The 15,887-nt window shown below is 54.9% G+C and overlaps 1 protein-coding gene across 13 annotated transcripts in view; it reads left to right on the top strand.

The window, feature by feature from the left end:
- The window catches only part of SYT7 (synaptotagmin 7), a 181,070-nt gene that overhangs the window by 121,330 nt on the left and 43,853 nt on the right, over positions 1-15,887 (top strand). For all 13 annotated transcript variants that reach the window (XR_007357058.2, XR_007357061.2, XR_007357059.2 and 10 more), the window contains one exon: positions 2,628-2,763. Coding sequence is in view for 6 of the 13 variants with exons in the window: in XM_048852658.2 (XP_048708615.1) it covers positions 2,628-2,763 (136 nt within the window). In the remaining 7 variants the exon portion in view is untranslated. The remainder of the gene's footprint in view (positions 1-2,627; positions 2,764-15,887) is intronic.

Below are 15,887 nucleotides of genomic sequence, written 5' to 3'. Positions count from 1 at the left end.
TCCAGTGCCTAGTCCTGTCGGTGTGGTGGTTGCTTTTTGTTTACTAATCTCTCTGTGTGTCTCCTTCTCTCCCCTCACGCTTTCTTCCCATTTTCCCTTCCCTCAGGAGGCAGGCCAAGCCCTGTGGTGGAAGATGCTGCTCTTCCTTTGTCTCTCTCTCGCTCTCTCTCTTGCTGTCCTGTGAGCTCCGCCGGTGCTAACCGTTTCCCAGATAGCTTTGCAGCTGCGTCGATGCACTGGGGTTGACAAAATACCTCTGAATTGTTCACACCTCCAGCTATCAATCACACACTTTCGCTCTCTCTTTGTTTTTAACCTGACTTTACCTCTCCAGCTATTTCAGTCTCTTTCTTTATGTGTGTGTGTGTCACTCGGTCTGTGAGTGTATTGGCCTGTCTGGATCTCCGTGTGTGTCACTCTGCCTATGAGTGGATCACTGTATCTAGATCTGCCTGTCTTACGCTGTCTACGAGTGTATTGGTGCAGCTGGATCTTTGTGTGTGTCACTCAGTGTGTCAGTGCATCTAGATCTATGTGTGTGTGTCACTGTCTATGTCACTTTGTCTAGATCTGTGTATCTATCTGTGAGCTTATCAGTGTGCCTGGATCTAGGTATGTGAGAGAGACTGTGTGTGGATGCCACTGTCTAGAAGATTTAGGTGTGTGCTGCACTGTCTGTGAGTGTGTCAGTAGGTATCTGTGTCTGATTCTGTGTGTTTCTTTGAAGGTTTTGTTTGCTTTTGTTTTGTGTCTCTGCATGTGGGTCTGTGTGTATGTGTGTATCCCACGTGTCTCTGTGTGTATTTCCCTGCATGTTGGTGTCTCTACATGTCTCCCATTGCCTGTGTGTGTCTCTCTGTATGCCGGTGTCTCTCCTCTGTGCCTTTTCCAGTGTTCTGCCCCTGCGCCCTCATACCTTGGATCTCTCCTTCCTCCCAATCGTACGTGCATCATCTCCTCTTGCAGCATCTATGCTGGGGCTGCTGCCATCAAACCCCCCAGCACTGCTGTTCAGTGCACCTATCGACCCAGCTGCTGTCACAGAGAGGCCATTGAATTGCTAGACCAGGACGAGCATAGCCGGGACCTCCCATGTGTGTATGTGAATGAACACCAAGCCATGGGGGGCATGGATGTCCTGGGCCAGAGAGACGGCATCATCACCGTGGTCAGAACAATGGGGGAACCAGTGAAGGCCTCTCCTTAGTGTCTTAACAGGATAGGTTCATCCCTGCTAGGGTATCAGAGGAGGATCTGGCTTCCTGGATGTCTGGGGAAGATGTCCGGGCTGACCCAGCCCTGCTCCCTGTGCTATATGGTTCTACCCAGCTCACAAATAGGGACAAGAAAGGCCAGTGAACCCACATCTCCTGGGAAGGAGGAACAAGCCTCCAATTTGTGTGCTTTGTCCAGCTTCAGGGGCAGAAAATGGGAGAGCTGGGAATGGGGGTGGCCAGCAGGAGGAGAAACGTGGGGGAGATATTGGCAATCTAGCATCTTTACAGAGAGGTTCCTGCAGTAAGCACCTACTGAGATCAGACCTTTCCCAGGCATGGGCAGGGGAGGCATGGACAGGAGGGTGAGGCCCTGCTGACCTGCACTGAGCAAGGCCTGTCTGATGTGGGAGACGCTTCAGTCACTCTCCTAGTGGGGTGGTGAGTCCTGGCCATGCTGCTAAACTCCCATGGCAGGGTGCTGAGCAAAGGAGGCATAGCCAGGCAGCTTCCCCCAGCACTGTAAATGAGAGCCGCCAACACACCAGGAACTGCAATGGGATGTCACATGGGAGGCATGGGGCTGCCATGGCCTGGCTGCTGGGTTACAGGCCTTAGCGGGGCTGTCAGGATTTGTCTGGTGGGTTACAGGCCATAGCGGGGCTGCCAGGACTGGGCTGCCATGGAGTCACAGCTGCAGCGCGGTTGCCATGTTGCTGTCCTGCCCGCCCTGGGGGAGTTTGTCCCATCGCACTTGGCCTGCAGAGCTGACGTCCTGTAGCACCTGGCACTCGGGTTCCCCCAGGTGCTGTGCATGTGTCGGGGCTGGCAGACAACTCATCTGTCAGGAGAAAGCAAACAAAGGCAGCTGCCTCTCTGTGAGAGGGAGCGTGTGTGTTCACAGAGGTTAATGGGCCTGAGAGGCAGGGGAGGGTGTCAGTGGAAAGAAGCAGAAGCAATAGCTCTGCCTCCCTCCCAGTACAAGACAGGAGAGCCTGCAGTGCCAGTGGGTGATGCCCAGGCCCCCACTGAAGGGGTGGGAATTACTGGAGGCTGGGGAGACATGAGGGCCTCCATCTATAGGGCCAGAGCAAGATGGAGGCCAGGACAAAGGGGATCAGCACCAGGCTGAGGGCAATAGTGAACGAGATGGACGGGTGCCCATGTGAGGGGCATGCCTGGATCCATGGTTATGAGTCCAATGGGTGGGAGGTCTGAAGTGAACTCTCTTACGGCCAGGTGGGTGAGGAATCACCGAGGGGTGTGAGGGATACACAGGGATGTGTCAGGGGATCTTGGCATTAGGATACAGCTGTGATGGAGAGCAGCTCGGGCTGCATTGGCACGGCCTGACCCACGGCTCGGACATGGCACCCTGCCCCCTTCTCTTACATACTGCTCCTCTCTCCCAAGGTTGCCATCTGGAGGCAAGATGGTGAACACAGCCCCTATGCCCGGGCAGACCCAGCATGACGAGTCTGACCGCAAAACGGAGCCTCGCTCGTCCGTCTCGGACCTGGTGAACTCCCTGACCAGTGAGATGCTAATGGTGAGTGCAGGCCAGAACCCCTGTGCCTCTCACTTGGAGATACCCCGATCCTGTCTGAACTGCCCATGCCCAATGCTCCTGCTCCACTCCCTGTAGTGCCTCCTGCTGGGAGAAGCTGGGACTGGAGTAGCTGGGAGCTCCCCCACAGCCAGCGCTGCTACCTCATTTCTGCAGCCTAGCTACATCTCCACTCAAAACCAATCACTGTGGGTCCAGTGTGCCCTTGGCTGCAGGGCTCAGTGGGTGACACTGCAAAGAGCGCTCTGGGAACTTTAAGGCTCAGGGTTTGTTGTTGCCAGGTTGTTCTAGGTCCATGTCTCAGGGGCTGTTGCCAAGACATTGAAGGCTACCAAACCCTGCAGGGGTGATAGGCAGGTTGTTCTAGGCTCCTGCTTTGTTCTGAGCTGTTCTCAAAGTGTTCTAGACTTGCACTCTCTTTGGGGGCAAAGAGCAGGTTGTTCCAGATTCCTGCTTCATTCCGGGATCATGGAAATAGTTTAGACTCGTATTTTTTGGTGGGTGATGGGCAGATTGTTCTCAGCTCATGCTTCATCCAAGGGTCATTGCTGAGAAGTACTAGGCTCCCAGTTCCTTTGGGGGTGACGGGTAGGTCGTTCCAGGCTCACACTTGGTTGGGGGACCTCCACTGAGATGTGCCAAGCTGACGTTCCCTTCTGGGCTGGTGCTGGGCCACAGCTAAGCGGGGGTTCAGGCCAGCCTTTGTTCCCCAAACCCTGTGTATCCATTTCCCTGGAGTCAGCCCTGACAAGCCCTGCATTCAGGGAGCAGGCAGCACGGAGCTTGTCACTGGGCACCTCTGCCCAGCCACACGCCCAGTGATGGCAGGGGCGCCTGCAACAGGGTTGGCCAAGCTCATTCATCTCGTGGATAGCTCTCTGTTCCTTTACGAGGGCTGAGCAAACCCCAAATGGGGCCAGGGGCACCCCCTTGTCACAGAGTTGGGCAGTGTGTTGGATCAGTAACTGTGAAGCTCTCACTCTGCTCTTTGCTGACGGGAGGCCGGGATGCAGCTAAAGTGGCTGAGTGTGTTCTGGCACCTGCCCAGCGCAGATGAAATGAGTAAGAAAACCTCTGCCAGAGCTCTGTGCTGAATCCTTAAGGAGGCAGGACGGGAAAGAGAGAGCCACCAAGCCCAGGGTTCCCAAGCATCTCAGGGAGGCCAGGGGGAGCGCTGCACTAGAGCAAGCAGGAAGGGCAGAGGGTGCCCAGCCAAGAGAGGGAGGCACCACTCTGGATGGAGGATGATATATCTATTTATTGGGGCAGCAGTTGCTTTAGGGAGGGGTTTTATTTGCAGTCGCTATTGATGGAGCTAATGACATGCTGAGAACACTCAGTGTCAGGATTGCCCTTCCCATGCATTCAAAAATCATGAGACTGAGCCTATGCATTCAAAGATCATCCTCCCAGATCATGAGATTCGCTAAAGAAATCACAAGATTTCAAAAATACTGTATTTAGAGTTCTTTTCATTTCTTATCTGGCTTTGGAGTATTCAGGGGTCACGTTTTCAATCTTTTCTGTGCCATCAGGAGGGCAGGAAACTTGCTTTGTTTTTTAAATGAAAGATGAGAGTCTCATAGAAGCCCCTAATTCCAGGAACTGGGGCTTTGAGAAATATGACAAGAAACTCGCTAAAGTTTGCAACCTTGCGATTGGAGGAGTCACAAGCAACCCATGCGGACAGAGAAGTGAGACAAAGGGGCTGACCTTAGACATGTGGGCACAAAATAATGCCTCTTGGGAAGAGACCAACCGTTTGTGGGGGGAAGAATCTGGAGCAGGGATTTTCAGTGGGGAAGTTCCCTCTAAGCTGCACAGCCGGCTGATCACCCAGCAGGCTATCAAGTGCAGCGCACTTCAGGTGTCCCTCCCCTCACTGCCTCACTGCTCCTGCCCTCTGCCTTGGAGCCCCTAAACAGCTGCTCCCAGGAGCCTCTTGATTGCTGTGCAGAGTGGGGCGAGGAAAGGGGGCACTGATGTCAGGGTGTCACCCTCCCCCCACCACTGTATCCCGTCTCCACAGAGCGGGTGGGACACGACGGGGCTCCAGAGGGAGCTTGCTGGCAGCTGTTGCTGTGTCTGAACACGCAGGCTTCAGGCTGTTGAGTGCTGATCTACTTAAAGGGCAGCGGACGTAAAGGGGCAGCGTGTATCTCTCTTTGTCACACACACTGTGTGTTTCTCTGTCTCACACACACACACAGTGTCTCTGTCACAAATACACACTGTGTCTCTCTCTCTCTCATAGAATCATAGAATATCAGGGTTGGAAGGGACCTCAGGAGGTCATCTAGTCCAACCCCCTGCTCAAAGCAGGACCAATCCCTAACTAAATCATCCCAGCCAGGGCTTTGTCAAGCCTGACCTTAAAAACCTCTAAGGAAGGAGATTCCACCACCTCCCTAGGTAACCCATTCCAGTGTTTCACCACCCTCCTAGTGAAAAAGATTTTCCTAATATCCAACCTAAACCTCCCCCACTGCAACTTGAGACCATTACTCCTTGTTCTGTCATCTCCTACCACTGAGAACAGTCTAGATCCATCCTCTTTGGAACCCCCTTTCAGGTAGTTGAAAGCAGCTATCAAATCCCCCCTCATTCTTCTCTTCCACAGACTAAACAATCCCAGTTCCCTCAGCCTCTCCTCATAAGTCATGTGTTCCAGTCCCCTAATCATTTTTGTTGCCCTCCACTGGACTCTTTTCCACATCCTTCTTGTAGTGTGGGGTCCGAAACTGGACACAGTACTCCAGATGAGGCCTCACCAATGTCTAATAAAGGGGAACGATCACATCCCTCGATCTGCTGGCAATGCCCCTACTTATACATCCCAAAATGCCATTGGCCTTCTTGGCAACAAGGGCACACTGTTGACTCATATCCAGCTTCTCGTCCACTGTAACCCCTAGGTCCTTTTCTGCAGAACTGCTGCCTAGCCATGCGGTCCCTAGTCTGTAGCGGTGCATGGGATTCTTCCGTCCTAAGTGTAGGACTCTGCACTTGTCCTTGTTGAACCTCATCAGATTTCTTTTGGCCCAATCCTCTAATTTGTCTAGGGCCCTCTGTATCCTATCCCTCCCCTCCAGCGTATCTACCTCTCCTCCCAGTTTAGTGTCATCTGCAAACTTGCTGAGGGTGCAATCCACACCATCCTCCAGATCATTTATGAAGATACTGAACAAAACCAGCCCGAGGACCGACCCTTGGGGCACTCCACTTGATACCGGCTGCCAACTAGACATGGAACCATTGATCACTACCCGTTGAGCCCGACAATCTAGCCAACTTTCTATCCACCTTATAGTCCATTCATCCAGCCCATACTTCTTTAACTTGCTGGCAAGAATACCATGGGAGACCATGTCAAAAGCTTTGCTAAAGTCAAGGAACAACACGTCCACCGCTTTCCCCTCATCCACAGAGCCAGTTATCTTGTCATAGAAGGCAATTAGATTAGTCAAGCATGACTTGCCCTTGGTGAATCCATGCTGACTGTTCCTGATCACTTTCCTCTCCTCTGAGTGCTTCAGAATTGATTCCTTGAGGACCTGCTCCATGGTTTTTCCAGGGACTGAGGTGAGGCTGACTGGCCTGTAGTTCCCAGGATCCTCCTTCTTCCCTTTTTTAAAGATGGGCACTACATGAGCCTTTTTCCAGTCGTCCGGGACCTCCCCCAGTCCGCCATGAGTTTTCAAAGATAATGGGCAATGGCTCTGCAATCACATCCGCCAACTCCTTTAGCGCTCTCAGATGCAGTGCATTCGGCCCCATGGTCTTGTGCTCGTCCAGCTTTTCTAAATAGTCCCAAACCACTTCTTTCTCCACAGAGGGCTGGTCACCTCCTCCCCATGCTGTGCTGCCCAGTGCAGTAGTCTGGGACCTTGTTCGTGAAGACAGAGGCAAAAAAAGCATTGAGTACATTAGCTTTTTCCACATCCTCTGTCACTAGGTTGCCTCCCTCATTCAGTAAGGGGCCCACACTTTCCTTGACTTTCTTCTTGTTGCTAACATACCTGAAGAAACCCTTCTTGTTACTCTTAACATCTCTTGCTAGCTGCAACTCCAGGTGTGATTTGGCCTTCCTGATTTCACTCCTGCATGCCCAAGCAATATTTTTATACTCTTCCCTGGTCATTTGTCTAATCTTCCACTTCTTATAAGCTTCTTTTTTGTGTTTAAGATCAGCAAGGATTTCACTGTGAAGCCAAGCTGGTCGCCTGCCATATTTACTATTCTTTCTACACATGGGGATGGTTTGTCCCTGTAACCTCAATAAGGATTCTTGAAAATACAGCCAGCTCTCCTGGACTCCTTTCCCCTCATGTTATTCTCCCAGGGGATCCTGCCCATCAGTTCCCTGAGGTTGTCAAAGTCTGCTTTTCTAAAGTCCAGGGTCCATATTCTGCTGCTCTCCTTTCTTCCGTGTCAGGATCCTGAACTCGACCATCTCATGGTCACTGCCTCCCAGGTTCCCATCCACTTTTGCTTCCCCTACTAATTCTTCCCAGTTTGTGAGCAGCAGGTCAAGAAGAGCTCTGCCCCTAGTTGGTTCCTCCAGCACTTGCACCAGGAAATTGTCCCCTACCCTTTCCAAAAACTTCCTGGATTGTCTGTGCACCGCTGTATTGCTCTCCCAGCAGATATCAGGGTGATTGAAGTCTCCCATGAGAACCAGGGCCTGCGATCTAGTAACTTCCGTGAGTTGCCGGGAGAAAGCCTTATCCACCTCATCCCCCTGATCCGGTGGTCTATACAGACTCCCACCACGACATCACCCTTGTTGCTCACGCTTCTAAACTTTATCCAGAGACACTCAGGTTTTTCTGCAGTTTCATAGCGGAGCTCTGAGCAGTCATACTGCTCTCTTACATACAATGTAACTCCCCCACCTTTTCTGCCCTGCCTGTCCTTCCTGAACAGTTTATATCCATCCATGACAATACTCCAGTCATGTGAGTTATCCCACCAAGTCTCAGTTATTCCAGTCACATCATAATTCCTTGACTGTGCCAGGACTTCCAGTTCTCCCTGCTTGTTTCCAAGGCTTCTTGCATTTGCATATAGGCACTTGAGATAACTCGCTGACCGTCCTGCTTTCTTAGTATGAGGCAGGAGCCCTCCCCTTTCACGTTCTCCTGCTCGTGCTTCGTCCCGGTATCCCATGTCCCCACTTACCTCAGGGCTTTGGTCTCCTTCCCCCGGTGAACCTAGTTTAAAGCCCTCCTCACTAGGTTAGCCAGCCTGCTTGCGAAGATGCTCTTCCCTCTCTTCGTTAGGTGGAGCCCGTCTCTGCCTAGCACACCTTCTTCTTGGAACACCATCCCATGGTCAAAAAATCCAAAGTCTTCTCTCCGACACCACCTGCGTAGCCAGTCGTTGACTTCCACGATTCGACGGTCTCTACCCAGACCTTTTCCTTCTACGGGGAGGATGGACGAAAACACCACTTGCGCCTCAAATTCCTTTATCTTTCTTCCGAGTGCCACGTAGTCCGCAGTGATCCGCTCAAGGTCATTCTTGGCAGTATCATTGGTGCCCACGTGGAGAAGCAGGAAGGAGTAGTGATCCGAGGGCTTGATGAGGCTCGGCAGTCTCTCCGTCACATCTGTCACGGAGTGTGGGGGAGTCCAGGCCCTGCACCCCTCTTCCTGGGATCCACTGAGACTCTCAGCCAGCCAGTAAAACAGAAGGTTTATTGGACAACAGGAACACAGTCCACAACAGAGCTTGTGGGTACAACCAGGACCCCTCAATCACATCCTTCTGGGGGAGCAGGGAGCTTAGACCCCAGCCCTGGGGTTCCCTGTGTTCCTCCCCCCAGCCTCCAAACTGCCCACTCAACTCACCCCGCAGGTTCCCTGCTGCAGCCTCTGTTCACATTCCTGGGCAGAGGTGTCACCTCCCCCTCCCCCTCCTGGCTCAGGTGACAGGCTCTCAGGTCTCCCATCCCCAGGGCACATTCACAGGTCAACACTCCCCCCTCCCTGCTGAGTCACATCGTCACATCTCTCCCCCCTTCGAGACTGAACTGAGCGGGGTCACTGTGACCAGTGACCTGGGGAAGTTCGGGGCCCCCTCTCCGGGACAGCGCATCCGCTATCAGGTTGGCACTTCCCTTCACGTGGACCACGTCCATGTCGTAATCCTGCAGGAGCAGGCTCCATCTCAGGAGCTTGGCGTTGGCTCCTTTCATCTGGTGCAGCCAGGTCAGGGGCGAGTGGTCGGTGTACACGGTGAAGTGCCGCCCGAAGAGATAGGGCTCTAGTTTCTTGAGGGCCCACACCATGGCCAGGCACTCCTTCTCGATGGCCGCGTAGTGTTGCTCCCGGGGTAGCAACTTCTTGCTCAGGTACACGATGGGGTGTCTCTCCCCCTTTTCATCCTCCTGCATTAACACCGCCCCCAGTCCCGTGTCGGAGGCGTCGGTGAACACCACAAAGGCCTTGTCAAAGTCCGGGTTCGCCAGAACTGGGCCACTGACCAGAGCCTCCTTCAGCGCCCGGAAAGCCTCCTGGCACTGCTCGGTCCAGACCACCTTGTCTGGCTTCCCCTTCTTGCATAGCTCAGTGATGGGGGTGGCTATGGCGCTAAAGTGAGGCACAAATCTTCGGTAGTATCCTGCCATCCCAATAAAGGCTTGGACCTGCTTTTTGGTGTAGGGAGCGGGCCAGTCTCTGATCACCTCCACCTTGGCTGGTTCCGGCTTTAGGCGGCCGCTCCCCACCCGATGGCCCAGGTAAGACACTTCCGCCATCCCCACCTTGCACTTCTCCGCTTTTACAGTCAGCCCAGCCCCCTGGAGTCGGTCCAGCACTTGTCTAACCTGGGACACGTGGTCCTCCCAGGTCTGGCTAAAGACACAGATGTCATCAATATACGCCACGGCAAAACTCTCCATCCCCCTCAGGAGCTGGTCCACCAGGCGCTGGAAGGTGGCCGGCGCTCCCTTGAGGCCGAAAGGCAGGGTCAGGAACTCATAGAGCCCCAGAGGGGTGATAAAGGCCGATTTCAGCCGGGCCTCTGCATCCAGCGGCACTTGCCAGTAGCCCTTTGTAAGGTCCATGGTGGTAAGGTACCGAGCTCCTCCCAGCTTGTCTAGGAGCTCATCAGGCCTGGGCATGGGGTAGGCATCCGATACAGTGATGGCATTGAGCTTCCGATAGTCCACACAGAACCGGACCGACCCGTCCTTTTTGGGGACCAGCACCACCGGCGAGGCCCAAGGGCTGGCAGATGGCTGGATCACCCCCAAAGCCAGCATGTCCCGGACCTCTCTTTCCAGGTCCTGAGCAGTTTTCCCTGTGACTCGGAAGGGGGAGCATCTTATCGGCGGGTGCGACCCTGTCTGCACCCGGTGGACAGTCAGATTAGTGCGTCCAGGCTGGTTGGAAAATAGCTGTCGGTACGGATGCAGCACCTCCCTGACCTCAGCTTGCTGGGCAGGGGTTAGCTGATCCGAGAGGGGAATTGTTTCCAGGGGGGAACCAGCTCTGGTCCCAGGGAATAGATCTACTAAAGGGTCATCTCCCTGCTCTTCCCACTGTCCACACACGGCAAACACCACATTCCCCCTGGCATAATATGGCTTCATCATATTCACATGGTACACCCGGCGGTGGTGCGCCCGGTTCGACAGCTCCACCACATAGTTTACCTCATTGAGCTGCTTGACGACCTTGAAAGGGCCCTCCCAGGCGGCCTGTAGTTTGTTCTTTCTCACTGGGATGAGAACCATCACCGGATCCCCGGTGGCGTAGGCACGGGCCCTTGCCGTGCGGTCATACCAGACCTTCTGCTTCTTCTGGGCTCTGGCCAGATTCTCCCTGGCCAGGCCCATGAGTTCAGCAAGTCTCTCTCGGAAGATCAGGACATACTCCACCACTGACTCTCCATCGGGAGTGGCCTTCCCCTCCCACTCGTCTCTCATCAGGTCCAGGGGGCCCCTCACCCTCCTTCCATATAACAGTTCGAAAGGCGAAAATCCGGTAGACTCCTGTGGCACCTCCCTGTACGCGAACAGCAGGTGAGGTAAGTACTTGTCCCAATCCTGTGGGTGCTGGTTCATAAAGGTTTTCAGCATCATCTTTAGCGTCCCGTTAAACCTCTCCACCAGCCCGTTGGACTGGGGGTGATAAGCTGAGGCCCAGTCGTGCCGGACCCCACATTTCTCCCACAAGCACCGGAGCAGGGCCGACATGAAGTTGGAGCCTTGGTCTGTCAAGACTTCCTTGGGGAACCCCACTCGGCTGAAAATGGTCAGGAGCGCATCGGCCACGGTGTCTGCTTCAATGGAAGCTAAGGGCACTGCCTCGGGGTAGCGGGTGGCAAAATCTACCACCACCAGAATGTATTTCTTCCCCGACCGGGTCGTCCTGCTGAGAGGCCCCACGATGTCCATGGCCACCTTCTGGAAAGGCTCCTCTATGATGGGCAAAGGTCTCAAAGCCGCTTTCCCCTTGTCCCGGGCCTTCCCCACCCTCTGACAGGGGTCACAGGATCGGCAATACTGCCGGACCGTGGTAAAGACCCCGGGCCAGTAAAAGTTCTGTAGCAACCTCTGCCGGGTGCGCCGGATTCCCTGGTGCCCTGCGAGGGGGATGTCATGGGCCAGGGACAGGAGCTTGCGGCGATACTTCTGGGGGACCACCAGCTGCCTCCTGATCCCACAGGACTCCACTTCCCTTGTGGGAGCCCATTCTCGGTACAGGAACCCCTTCTCCCACAGGAACCTCTCCTGGCAGCCTCTCCTCATGGTCCGTACCACCCTGAGGTCGGCCAGGTCCCTGAGCTTCCGCAAGGAGGGATCTTTCCTCAACTCGGCCTGGAACTCAGCAGCTGGGGAAGGGATGGGGACCGGTTCCCCCTCAGTGGCCAGGTCTGAGGCCTCAGCCTCTCTGAGCCGTGCCCCTCGGCCCTCCCTTCCCACCAGGGTAGGGTCCTGCGCCTCCGGTGCGGTACCCTCCCCGAGGTCAGGGAGCAGTGGCCCTCGCCGGCTCTGGCTACGGGTCACAACCAGGGCGGTCTGGGGCTTGCTTGGCCAGTCCTCTAGGTCTCCCCCCATCAAAACTTCAGTGGGCAAATGGTGGTGTACCCCCACATCCTTGTGGCCCTCCTTGGCCCCCCATTTCAGGTGTACCCTTGCCACGGGCACCTTAAATGGGGTCCCACCCACCCCTGTCAGGGTCAGGTAGGTGTTGGGCACCACCCGATCTGGGGCCACCACCTCGGGCCGGGCCAGCGTCACCTCCGCACCCGTATCCCAGTATCCATTGACCTTCCTCCCATCCACCTCCAGGGGAACAAGGCACTCTCTCCGGAGGGACAGCCCCGCGCCCACCCTGTAAACTGAGCGCCCTGAGTCCAGAGCCTCCAGCCCTCTGGTGGAGCTGGCCTGGGGTACTCTTCCCTCCGGGGCAGGTGGTAAACTGGCAGCCCCCCTTGCCTGAGTCGTCTGCCCCTCGTCCAGCTGGGTCCCTACCCAGTTAACCCTGGGTAGGTTGGGTCTGCTCAGTTTGTCCCTGAGCCCAGGGCACTGGGACCGTACGTGGCCTCTCTGGCCACAGTGATAGCAGCTCAGGTCACGTTGGTCCCCTCGAGCGGGTCGGAGGGGCCCGACGCCAGGCGTTCCCCTTGGGAGGGGGTTCTCCCTATTTCCCCGCTGGGAGGCCCCCTGGTGACTCTCTCTCTGCATCGGGGGGGGCCTGTTCTTTTGGGACTCCTCCCGGCTACCCCCTGACCGACTGTTCACAAACTCGTCGGCCAGCTGCCCTGCGTGCTGGGGGTTCTCGAGCTTTTTGTCCACCAACCACAGCCTCAGGTCGGAAGGGCACTGTTCATACAGTTGCTCCAGTACGATTAGGTCAAGCAGGTCCTCTTTAGCTCGGGCCCCCGCTGTCCACTTGCGGGCATACCCCTGCATCCGGTTGGCCAGTTGTAGGTAGGTGACCTCAGGCGTTTTACGCTGACTCCGGAACCTTCTCCGGTACATCTCGGGGGTCAGCCCAAACTCACGGAGCAGGGCCTGTTTGAACAGTTCATAGTCCCCTGCCTCCGGCCCTGTCATCCGGCTGTACACCTCCACGGCTTTGGGGTCCAGTAAGGGGGTGAGAAACTGGAGCCTGTCTGCAGGGTCAACCCTGTGCAGCTCACAGGCATTCTCAAAGGCCGTCAGGAAGCTATCTATGTCCTCCCCCTCCTTACGCTGGGCCAGGAAGCACTTATCAAAGTTCCTTGCAGTCTTGGGTCCCCCCTCACTCACCACAGCCGGGGCCCCACTGCTCTTCAGCCTGGCCAGCTCCAGTTCGTGCTGTCTTTGTTTCTCCTTCTCCTCCTGCTCATGTTGACGTTGTTTCTCCTTCTCCTCCTGCTCATGTTGACGTTGTTTCTCCCTCTCCTCCTGCTCATGTTGACGTTGTTTCTCCTCATGTTGACGTTGTTTTTCATGATCCTCCAGCTCCCTCATTTTCATCTCCCTCTCCCATTCCAGCCGCCTCCGCTCCAGGGATGGGGAGCTCCGCCGGGAGGATCCCCTGCTGGGTGCTGGGGTCAGGGTGCCCTCGGTATTCGCTGGGCTTCCCCCAACCCCTCCCCCAGACATAGGTAGGAAGGGTCTCGGGATGTCCTCGGCAGCAGTCTGACCCCTCCCAGCCCGGTCAGGCCCCAGGGCCCACGCTGCGTCTGCCGGGCGGCTCCCCTCAGGGATAGGGATCGGGTCATCCAAGCGATCCCTCTCCTCCAACTGGGCAATCAGTTGTTCCTTGGTGGACCTCCCGATGCGCAGCCCCCTCTGCCTGCACAGCTCCACCAGGTCACTCTTAAGGCGTTTAGCGTACATCTCCCTGCTGGCCACTCGCAGGCCGGGCAGCTTCCCACGGTTTCCAGGAAAAGCCCTTAGTGTGCCAGTCCTTCTTGAGGTCATCACCTCTTTGCCAGGGTCGAGCTGCAGACTCCTCCGCCCCTGGGACTGCTCGCTGCAATCCCCCGGGGGACCCTGTTACTGCAAAAGTCTTTCTCTCTGGTCACACATTCCCAGGGGTTAACCGCCCCCCGAAACCGTCTCTGAATCTTCAGCACGCCTGGTCCCCGTCAATTCCCCTTCGTTTTACTGTTCCCCAGTCACTTACTGCAGGAAGCGCCGTTCACGGGGTGCAGTAGATCCCACCGCTGCCACCAGTTGTCACGGAGTGTGGGGGAGTCCAGGCCCTGCACCCCTCTTCCTGGGATCCACTGAGACTCTCAGCCAGCCAGTAAAACAGAAGGTTTATTGGACAACAGGAACACAGTCCACAACAGAGCTTGTGGGTACAACCAGGACCCCTCAATCACATCCTTCTGGGGGAGCAGGGAGCTTAGACCCCAGCCCTGGGGTTCCCTGTGTTCCTCCCCCCAGCCTCCAAACTGCCCACTCAACTCACCCCGCAGGTTCCCTGCTGCAGCCTCTGTTCACATTCCTGGGCAGAGGTGTCACCTCCCCCTCCCCCTCCTGGCTCAGGTGACAGGCTCTCAGGTCTCCCATCCCCAGGGCACATTCACAGGTCAACACTCCCCCCTCCCTGCTGAGTCACATCGTCACAACATCATAAATCCTAGCTCCTGGCAAGCAGCAGACTTCTCGGTTTTCTCGGTCGGGGCAGCAGATAGATGACTCAGTCCCCCTGAGGAGAGAGTCCCCAACCACCACCACCCGCATCCTTCTCTTGGGAGCGGCGGTCGTGGAACCCCCTTCCCGAGGACAGTGAATCTCATGCCTTCCAATCGGCGGAGTCTCCTTCTGTTTTCTTCCCTCAGATGTAATCATCTAGTCCACTCTCCGCATTAGTACCTGTGGAGAGAACACGAAAACGGTTGCTTACCTGTATCTGCGCTGCTGGTACATGGACGCTCCCCTTTCTTCTTCTGGGGGTCACATGCTGCCAAATTTCTTCACCGTCCTCCTGTCCCCGCTGCACAGCCTGCTCTGAATCTTCCGAACATTGTGCCCGTAGAAGCATAACCTGACGTCTGTCCAGGAAATCTTCAGTTTCTCTTATGCAACACAGGGTCGATACTTGTTTCTCCAGACCTTGAACCTTCTCTTCCAATATGGAGACCAGCTTGCACTTTGTATAGACAAAGTCGCTTCTGTCCTGTGGAAGAAAGGCAAACATGGAACATCCAGTGCAGGTCACAACAGCTGAACACTCCCCATCCAAATTACCTTCCTTCTACGAGCTTCCTCAGGAGTTGTAGAAACTACTCAGAGAAGCTGGCAAGATGTAAGCCTCAATGGCTCTCCCCGGGCGAACTCCCAGGCAAGCTCCCTCTGTTCGCCGCTCAGCTGGTTCGCAGCTGACAGGCTTTTTATAACAGTCAGGCCCACTCAAGGCTCACCTGGAACAAAGCACTCACACACACACAGTTTTCACACCCACCTCCCAACACATACTTGTATTATTGTTGTTGTAACTTGATACTTCTTTCAAAGCGTACTTGTGACACCTTAGAGACTAACAAATTTATCTGAGCATAAGCTTTTGTGAGCTACACGAAAGCTTATGCTCAAATAAATTAGTTAGTCTCTAAGGTGCCACAAGTCCTCCTTTTCTTTTTGCGGATACAGACTAACACGGCTGCTACTCTGAAACACTTTCAAAGTGTGTTGTTTTAGTGTTTTGACTGGTCTGTGCATTTCATAATTTTATTTCTCTTTTATGCTTAAATTTAATTCTTTGAGTACTAAGTTCTAAAATGCCTGACCTGTCCTGGCTAGAGTAATTATCCCTATGGTAACTTTTAAAATATATATATTATAGCTAGGTTTTTTGTTTCTACTGGTGGCGCGCATCTGCACATTACCTCGCTATGGTGCACATAACAAAATGCATTCCGCACATGGATGGAAAAAATTAGAGGGAACATTGGTGGGGAGCCTGGGGAGTGGCTGGGGATGGGGGGTGAGACAGGACACCTGCTTTAGGAGCTTGCAATGCCAAGTAGATTTCAGGGCATTCACGTCACTGAGCCAGCTGTGGGGAGACAACAGCTAGAACGCTGGGTGCTGCTCAGGGAACCTCCGTCCCGAGGCAGTGCTGAGCAGAGAGGAGCAATGGGGATTGCGGTGC

The sequence above is a fragment of the Caretta caretta genome, chromosome 6 (assembly GCF_965140235.1).
Source record: "Caretta caretta isolate rCarCar2 chromosome 6, rCarCar1.hap1, whole genome shotgun sequence".
Classification (NCBI taxonomy): Eukaryota; Metazoa; Chordata; order Testudines; family Cheloniidae; genus Caretta; species Caretta caretta.
The sequence above is the reverse complement of the archived record's forward strand: the minus strand, read 5'-3'. Positions and strand labels throughout refer to the sequence as shown.